Here is an 8,407-nt window from a genome sequence, read left to right as displayed (position 1 = left end):
TTCCCCAGTTCTACATTTAAAATTCCTGTTGTTCCATCAGTGTCTGTATTTCCATGCTGAGGTGCTGTTTTGCATTCCCTGCCTTTTTCCTGCAGGTGATGTTGGAATCCTCAGTCTATCTGACTCTGGTGGTTTACAGTGGCTGCTGCCTGCTGGCTGCCCTGGCCTCCTGCTTCCTGCCCATCGAGACCAAGGGCCGTGGCCTCCAGGAGTCCAGCCACAAGGAATGGGGCCAGGAGATGGTGGGCAGAGGATCTCATTCCCCAGGGGAGTCACAGGAATGAGGGGACGTGGAAACCTGCTGGAAGAATGAAGGATAGGAGCAAAATGTCTCACAAAACCTCCGAGCCTGAAGCATGGAAAGCTGACCACCATCACTGCCAACGTCACGTGTCAAACTGCAGGAGTTTGGGGTTGAACCTCAGCAAATTGTGTTTCTGCTGCTCTTTGCTCACACTCATAAAAACTTTCTGGACGGAGAGGCCTTTGATCCAAATATCCTTGGAAGTTTAGCAGGAGGGGTTTCTCTTCAGTCTGTCGTGCTTGCATGGTCAGCTCTTCAGCTTAAAATGTCCCGTGCCAAGCAAATGCCAAGTGACTGCAGCCCAGCATCAGCTGTCATTAAAACACTGAGCTCTTGATGCCTAAAACCAAGAGGTTCATACTTAGTGTGGCCCTGGCCTGGCACAGGGTGGATTCCATACCCTACACTATGGATTGAATGCCTGCCTTGCACTTTTAGCCATCAAAACCACCACCAAAATGTGGTTCTGGCAAACCGACCCGGGCTTTCCAGTTGGGTTCTGTTCCTGGAGAATTAATAGGAATGGATTGCTTGGGAAGTAATTCCTGCCTGTTTCTCCCATCCCAGGTGGGTAGTTGGAGCAGGGAGGGTGGTGTTTGCTGCAGAGCTGGGACCTTGTAGCAGAAATGTAAATCACAGAGTCATTAAGGTTGGAAAAGACCTCCAAGCTTATCAAGTCCAATATATAAATCCTCGTGGTTTGGAGCAGAATTGGACTTCTCTGGCACTGCCAGGGACTTTGAGCTCTCTGCCTGTTGTTGGAGTGGGGAGGTTCTTGCTCCTGTGGTTCTCTGCATGGATCCAGGTGTGTCCCTGCTCCGTTTCCTGGGCACGTCCTCACGGTGGGGTGGCCCCAACCGGAGTCGGAAGCGCTGCCTTTGGGATGGAGCCACTCCCTGACAGCTGAGCAGGACTTTTCCTGCCCATTGTACATTGACTGGTGACAAAGGAATGTAGCTGGAATAAATGAACAAAACCATGGGAAGAGCCCATCTGCAGTGACCTTGGATGAGGAACAGCCCTGCTTCAGGTGTGGCTCCTCAAGGGATGATCCCGCTCTTGTCAGGGAATGTAACAGAGCTCAGGTGAGGACAAGCTCGTCTGGTGTGCCACAAACCTGTCCCTGGGCACAGGGCAGGTGGCAGAGTCTGTGGGAATGTGGAAGGATCTGAGACGTGCCTCATCCAGGTCTCAGTGTATTTTCAGGATAGACTCTGTGAGGCTGTGGAAGCAATGGGGGTTTGTGGTCTGTCTGAGCAGGTTTCTCACCTGAACACAGGTAAATGTGCAACACATTTTTACAACCGAATATTTTAAGTATCCTGGGAAGCAGGTCCCATTCCCGGGGTCAGGAATAGGTGTCCAAGTCCATGCTTGGTGCAGTACAAGTGAGCACTGTGGGGCTCGGCTGTCACTGAGGGTCACAGCTCTGAGGTCACTGCAGTGCTCCACCATGTTCCAGGCTGCTCGTTTGGAGACTGAGGGGAAAACAGGAGTGGGTAATTCCTTAAAGAAAGCCAGGAAACTCAGGCTGATGGAAAAGGCCAAAGAGGTTGTTGATAATTGTGTGTGGGAGGTGGGTGTTCTGCTGAGAACAGAGTTTGCCAAGGCACCGAGTGTCCATCCAGTCCCACTGGAGGATGGTGACTCAGTGAAGGATTCCAGGAATGGTTGGTGGAAACAGGCAAACTTGGCTTTTCCCAGAGAGACAAAAATGAATTCAGCTCCCAAGGGATCCCTGGGATCCCCGGGCTCAGCTGTGGGTGATGGCACAGAACCCTCCGTCCGTTCCAGCTGGGTTGGTTCCCTTTGTGTCCCCTGTCCCTGGGTCCTCACTCTCCAGCAGGCTCAAGCTCCAGTTGATCCCAGTAAACAGACAGGGCTCTCGTGGCACTGACAGCAACCACAACTCATTTGTTCACCTCCTTCTGCCAGGCTGAGTTGGGTCATTCTCCCTGTGTGCCTGGGGCAGCCTGGAGCAGAGCCAGAGGGACTTGTTTTCATGGAATATCAGAATCCCAAAGTGATTTGGGTTGGGAGGGACCTTAAAGCTCGTCCAGTCCCACCCCTTGCCGTGGGCAGGGACACTTTCCACTGGATTAGGTTGCTCCAAACCCCATCCAAACATGACCTAAGGGAACACTTCCAGGGATGGGGAACCTCTCTGCTTTCCCTTGGACTGGCCTCTGATGTGCTGGATATGGGACACAGCAGTGAGGAAGCAGATCCTGGATGGGTTTAATCAGGTATTATCCCACATGTGGCCAGTGAGCTGGAAAACCTGCTGGGCTGGGATGTCCTGGAGCTGGGATCTACTGGAGCTGGGTTTGCCTTTGCACAGTCAGGCTGTTCACCCCTCAGTGACAGCTCTGCCATTCCATCCTCTTCCTCCTGCTGATGGAGGCCCTCGAGGCCATTCCAGTCCCCCAGGTGCTCCCCTCCCTCCTTCCTTGGGCTTGCCATGAGCTGTGTTTGCATCCCAAAACTCTGGAATTGAGCCTGAGTAGAGGTGATGGAGAATCCAAAGTGCAGCACAGGCCTGGCCTGAAGGAACCCACCCCACAGCCCAGTTTGTTACTCAATGCCTTGAGTTAAAATTCTGCTTTCCCAGGGTTAATGTTCACATCTCACTTCACTTTTTTAGGTGAATGTTCAGCAGTTTTAAAGAATTGCATTCAACAGCCCTTAGAGAGTTTTAGGTGAAGTTTATCTGTTCGTGCACACCTGGATCTGGATCCTACAGATAAGCCACTTCCCAGGTAAAGATTTATAGGGAATGCAACGTTTTCCTTGCTGTTGAATAGATCAGTTTTAACCTGTGACATTTACAGTGTTAACCAAAAAATGGAAGGCATTTTTTGCTTTTCACTTTTTATGAATTCTGCACTAAAAAACCTTTTGAATGATAGAAATACCAAGATTGGTGCTGCTGGGTCTTTGATTTTTGTCAAAGCTTGATCCAAAACTCACTGAAATCTGGGAAAATCCCCCGTGGATATCCATGGGCTTTGGATCAGCTGAATGAAAGAGAGAGGTAGGAGCCCACCACAGCTGATCCCACCTGGCTGAATTTGGCAGGAGCCCGTTGGGCACTGGAGAAACAGAGCTGGAATTCAGGATCTGCAGGAATTTGCATATAATTAGTAAGAGAATTAGCTTGTTCACTGGGAACACTGGGGTTGACACACAGCAGTTAGAAATCACCACCAATAGGTTTTATCAGTAGGGCAGCACCGTTTAGGTGCAAAATCAACTTCCAAAGAATCCTTTTCCACACTATTTTTCACTGGTGAAGGAATTACTGCAACTGCTTCATTTCAAACTGGGAAGTGAGGTCCTTTGGAATTCAAACAGAATTGTGGGACTCAGATTTGCCAAGTGGCCCAAGATATCAACGTGCCAAGCTGGCGTGGGAGCGTCATTCCCCAAGTGTGCTTGGATGGAATGATTTGTTATTCCCAAATACTTGCCCAGAGAGCAGTGAATGTTTCCATGTCTGAATGTACAGTTTCTAAGCTGGATTTACATTTTAATGTTGAAAAACTTGGTGTATCTTGAGCTTGTTGTAAAATACTCCTCTGGTTCCTGTTCCCCACGCGGCATTGGAGAGTTGAAGTCCACATTAGATATTTTATGTTAAACAAATAAATAGTTTTTTCAGGAAATGAGTTTTTGGCTCTTCTGGGCAATGTTTAGGAGGGGTTATAACTTTGCAATTTTTTTGTCTTGGTGTTCAGAGGTTTGAGATCCAGTTTGGGCTCAGCACTCTGCAGGTCTGACTCATTTTCTGTCTGTTTTGTGTATTTAGATGTAAAGAAAAGTCACAGGATTCCTGTTCCCATTGTAAGTAACCTCACTGCAGTTAAATATTGTGGATGCTCCATGCCTGGAAGTGTTCCAGGCCAGGTTGGACAGAGCTTGGAGCAACCTGGGATAGTGGAAGGTGTCCCTGCCCATGGCAGGGGGTGGAACTGGATGAGCTTCAAGGTCCATTCCCACCCAAACCATTCTAAGGTTCTATGATTTTTTAAATTCTCTTAAATCTTTAATTGATTTTCATATTTAATTCTGTTTGGACACGAAGCCCCAGCCAGTTTGGGCTCTTCCCTGGGTGTGTTGGCATCAGGTGGCTCCACATGTGTCTGGACTTCGGGGCAGGGAGGCTTCCTTCTACTAATTTACATTTTAATATAAACCTTTCATTTCCCTATCATTTTTCTAAACCATAATTAAGTGCCCAACCCTGTTTTCCTCTGCCCTGTCACTGATGTTCTTATTTTGATGTCCAATAATTTACAGGCAGGGGGTGGTTCAAGGATGAGTCAAAATGACTAACGAGCTGCAAATCCTTCTCATGCTAATGCAGGGTGTTCTCATCCCAGAGTGCATCCAGCTTCCTTCTCCCAGCCTGGGATGCAGAGCCTTGTTCCTGGGAATGGAAATACTTGGGAACTAGAAGGGTTTGTGTGGCTGAAGCAATGCTGGGGGGAATATTCCTTCTTTCGTGGTTACTTTTTGGCACCCTCAGGCATTTCTAAAGCTCATTCTCATGATCATGGAATATCCTGAGCTGGAAGGGACCCACAGGGATCATCCAGTCCAACTCTTGGCCCTGTACAGACACCCCAACAATCCCACTCTGTGCCTGAGACCGTTGTCCAAAAGCTCCTGGAGTGAGCTGCTGTTTGCTCACTTCCCTGGTACTTGATGTGCTTCCAGCTTTGTTCTGGGTCACGGGAGATCCTTGTGGAGAACTGGGAGTTCCTAAAATGTGCTGACACTGGACACGGGAGGTGGTGTTTTGTGTGCATCAAAGGTCTTGCAGGAATTGCCCAGACCCCCTTCCCTGACCTCTCCCTGGCCTCAGGAGTGAACTTCAATCCCTCGGTGGGGAGTTTGCCTTGGGAAACTGAGGCTGCCCCATTCCTGGAAGTGTCCAAGGCCAGGTTGGACAGGGTTTGGAGCACCATGGGATAGTGGAAGGTGTCCCTGCCCATGGCAGGGGGTGGGACTGGATGAGCTTTAAGGTCCCTTCCCACTCAAATCCATGATTCTGTGATTTCTGTGAGTTCTTAATGCTCTGGGCACTGTCAGCAACCACAGACCTTCACACGATGATATTCCAGGTTCCCTGGTCTGCTCAGAATCTGGGGTGATGACTCCTACTCCTCCAGGATGAAATATTTAGGAAAAATGTGTGTGGAGACATGGAATGATGATCTGCTGGGACTTTTCTATGGAATCAGCATTTGAGGCCCTTCCTGTGCCATCGCTAAGAGGAAGAAGCATCACGCACCAGAGATTTGAATATTCCCTTTATTGGTCACACCGATTAAATTGCGGCCTTTAGAAAACAAACAGAATTAACCTGCAAATAAAATTACAAATCTGCTCATTCCTGTGTGCCAAGAGGCCGTGGGAGATCACAGGGCAGTGGCTCCTGTAGGCTCTGAGATCACAACAATCAGCTGCTTGGTGCCAGGTGTGCGATGATTTCCTACATCCCTGCTTGTCCAGCGGAATTTTCCCAAAATCACCTATGTGGGGCTGGATTTACAGCAGAGAACGTGCTCCTGGAATGTCTCCTATTTGGAACAAGTGAAACCAAGGGGATCCAGTTCCCCTCAATGGCTTCTCCTGAGGTGGGATCACAGATTCAGCATTAATCAGCGGGGAATTTTCTCCAGCCCTTGTTTTCCTTTTCCAAACCCTTCTCCTGATCTTACCCACTGACTGCAACATCTCAGGTGAGCTACCAGGGAAGTTGGGAATTCTTTGGACAGATTGGGCATGGCAGTGGCTCCCAGTTTCCCCTGTCCAGCTCCCAATTTCCCCAAGCACAGCACAGAGATTCACTCGGGCATCCCCCATTCCCGAGGTGCGGCTGCAGCACAGCCCAGGCTGCTGAGCTATTCCTGGCACATGAAGTCATGGGGAGAGAGGAGCTGCATCACGGATGAGTAAGGAACACTTGGCTTATCCACACAGGAGAGCGAGCCAGGCACTGTGCTGGGCTCAGAACAGCCTTTGGATTTGAGGCTTCCCGACCATCCCTGTCTGGGATGCTTTGTAGAGCAGGAAAGGCACATGGCATGGGAAAATCAGCCAGGCTGCATCTTCAGAACAGTGCCCCAACAGCATCCCTGAACACCCCAAAAAGCCCTGCTCCTTCTCTGGGATGCACAGCCCTTCCCCAGCCAGCCCCTCTCTCTGAGCTGTGTCCCACGGCTGGGAGAAATGGGAAGCTGAGGAGCCCATGGGAGTTTTAGGGACAAGAAGAGCTATTTTCTTATGCTCTCTGCTATATATAGAGTCTGGCAAGTTCCACGGGGTTGGAACAAGTTGCTTTTGTTGCTAAAAAAGTCGTTTGGAAAGGCCATTTTAGGCAAGTGCTGCTGTCTGGGGCCAGCTACACTAACCAGGTGCTGCGGCCCGAGCTTTGTCCTGGCAGGAATGTGAGGAAAACTGGTGTAACCCAGGCACGTGCTCCCAGAGCTGCTGCTACTCCCCTGGGAGCCTCAGAGCTTCTTCCTACTAAGGAGCTTTTGCCTCCTGGAGGGGAGCCTGTAAATCTAATTACACACTGGGTGTTGGAGCAGCCAGCAGAGACCTCAGGTGTCCCCAGCTCCGTTTCAGATCCCGTCCCTTGGTGCAGATGAACTGCAGGAGTGTCCAGGGTTCAGCTGAACCCTGCCTGCCCTTTGCAGCCTGATCCCAGACAGCACTTGGTGCACTTTGCCATGGATAATTAGTGCATATTTGAAAGCCCTTCCTCCAGGCAGGCTGTGGAGGGAGCGGAGCCATCTGGAGAATGGCGGCAACCTGGAAATGAGATGCTGTGAGCCAGAGCTGGAGCAGGGTGGAGCAGCCCGTGTGTGTATCCCTGTGTTGATCCCATCATTCTGCTGTGATTCCTGAGGTACTCTTGTCACATATTCCAGAGGAGCAGGTGCTCACAAGCGGGGCCCTGGAGGGCTGGCCCGCTGCTTCCTCTCCTGCAGGATGCTCCCAAAGAGCCGCGCTGCTGCCATGGCACAGCCCCAGTGGATGGTGATCCCGAACCCGCCGTGGCCGTAGTTGTGAATCACCTGGGGGAGAACCACAGAATCCCAGGATGGGTTGGGGGGAACCTCAAAGCCCATCTTGTCCCACCTCCTGTCACGGGCAGGGCCATCTCCTGCTTGCCCAGGTTGCTCCATGCCCTGTCCAACCGATCCCTGAGCACTTCCAGGGATGGGGCAGTCACATCAATCATTTGTTTCAGAATCTCTGATGTTTATCCCTGGGCTCAAAGACTCCCTTGCTGTTGGTGGGGAGATGGAGCGAGGGACAATCACGGGACAGCGAGGGCTTGTTTATCACTGCCCCGGGCACAATTAACACAGTCATTAATTACACTCAACCCCCGGGGCTGTGCAGGTACCTCTGCCTGGAGATTCCCGAGGCGGATGCTCTCCCGCTCCAGGCGGACCGTGGGCCGTGCTGGTCTCAGGCCGCTCCACTCCTCCACGATCTTTGCCTTCTGCAAGCAAAAGCACATCAGCGCTGCACAGCATTCCTTGGAATCCCACCAGCCAAACCCCACAGCACCAGGTGAGCCCTGAGATGAGTGGGGACAGGGGGTTCCCCATCCTGCAGCAGCTCCAGGCAGAACAATTTGAGATTGCAGTGCTGAGGCAAATCCCTGTGCCAAAGCGCCACGCCACCTTTCCTGCTAATCCAGGGAATAACAGCAGCACTGGGAGTGGACACAAACCAGTCTCACCCCACACAGCCCTTCTCTAGAGGTGTGGGGACACCACAGCCAAAGGGCTGGAACCTCCCAAAGCTCTGCTTCTACTTTTTAGCAGCTACATGAGTGACTATTATCCCTAAAAACCTTGTCTCAGTGCCAGCCCCAGCCAGGTGGAAGAGCCCCAGGTGTCTGTGATGGACACACGGGAACCCCGACTCATGGAAACATCAAGGTGCTGTGGTTTGTCCCAGCGCCCATTCCCACAGCCCGAGCCTCTCAGCTGCCCATGCCCCATGCTGGCAGTCGGATTACCCACCTGGAGAGTCGGGGGCAGCCGGCAGGAGCGGTCCCACAGGGGTTTTGGATCC

General features: G+C 51.2%; 2 protein-coding genes across 2 annotated transcripts in view; one reads left to right on the top strand and one right to left on the bottom strand.

Annotated features, from left to right (window-relative positions):
* The window catches only part of SVOP (SV2 related protein), a gene marked incomplete at its 5' end in the record, with an annotated part of 14,634 nt that extends 12,821 nt beyond the window's left edge, over nucleotides 1-1,813 (top strand). The window contains one exon of the mRNA XM_017734721.1: nucleotides 96-1,813. Coding sequence (XP_017590210.1) covers nucleotides 96-284 — 189 coding nt within the window. The remainder of the gene's footprint in view (nucleotides 1-95) is intronic.
* Nucleotides 1,814-5,602: 3,789 nt separating this feature from the next.
* Nucleotides 5,603-8,407, bottom strand: part of DAO (D-amino acid oxidase) — an 8,508-nt gene continuing 5,703 nt past the window's right edge. The window contains exons 10-12 of the mRNA XM_017734875.1: nucleotides 8,356-8,368; nucleotides 7,728-7,826; nucleotides 5,603-7,392 (exon numbers count right to left, since the gene is read on the bottom strand). Coding sequence (XP_017590364.1) covers nucleotides 7,258-7,392; nucleotides 7,728-7,826; nucleotides 8,356-8,368 — 247 coding nt within the window. The 3' untranslated portion in view covers nucleotides 5,603-7,257. The remainder of the gene's footprint in view (nucleotides 7,393-7,727; nucleotides 7,827-8,355; nucleotides 8,369-8,407) is intronic.

Source organism: Corvus brachyrhynchos, unplaced genomic scaffold, assembly GCF_000691975.1.
Source record: "Corvus brachyrhynchos isolate BGI_N302 unplaced genomic scaffold, ASM69197v1 scaffold114, whole genome shotgun sequence".
Taxonomy (NCBI): Eukaryota; Metazoa; Chordata; class Aves; order Passeriformes; family Corvidae; genus Corvus; species Corvus brachyrhynchos.
Note: the sequence above shows the minus strand (reverse complement) of the source record. Positions and strands in the feature narration are given on the sequence as shown.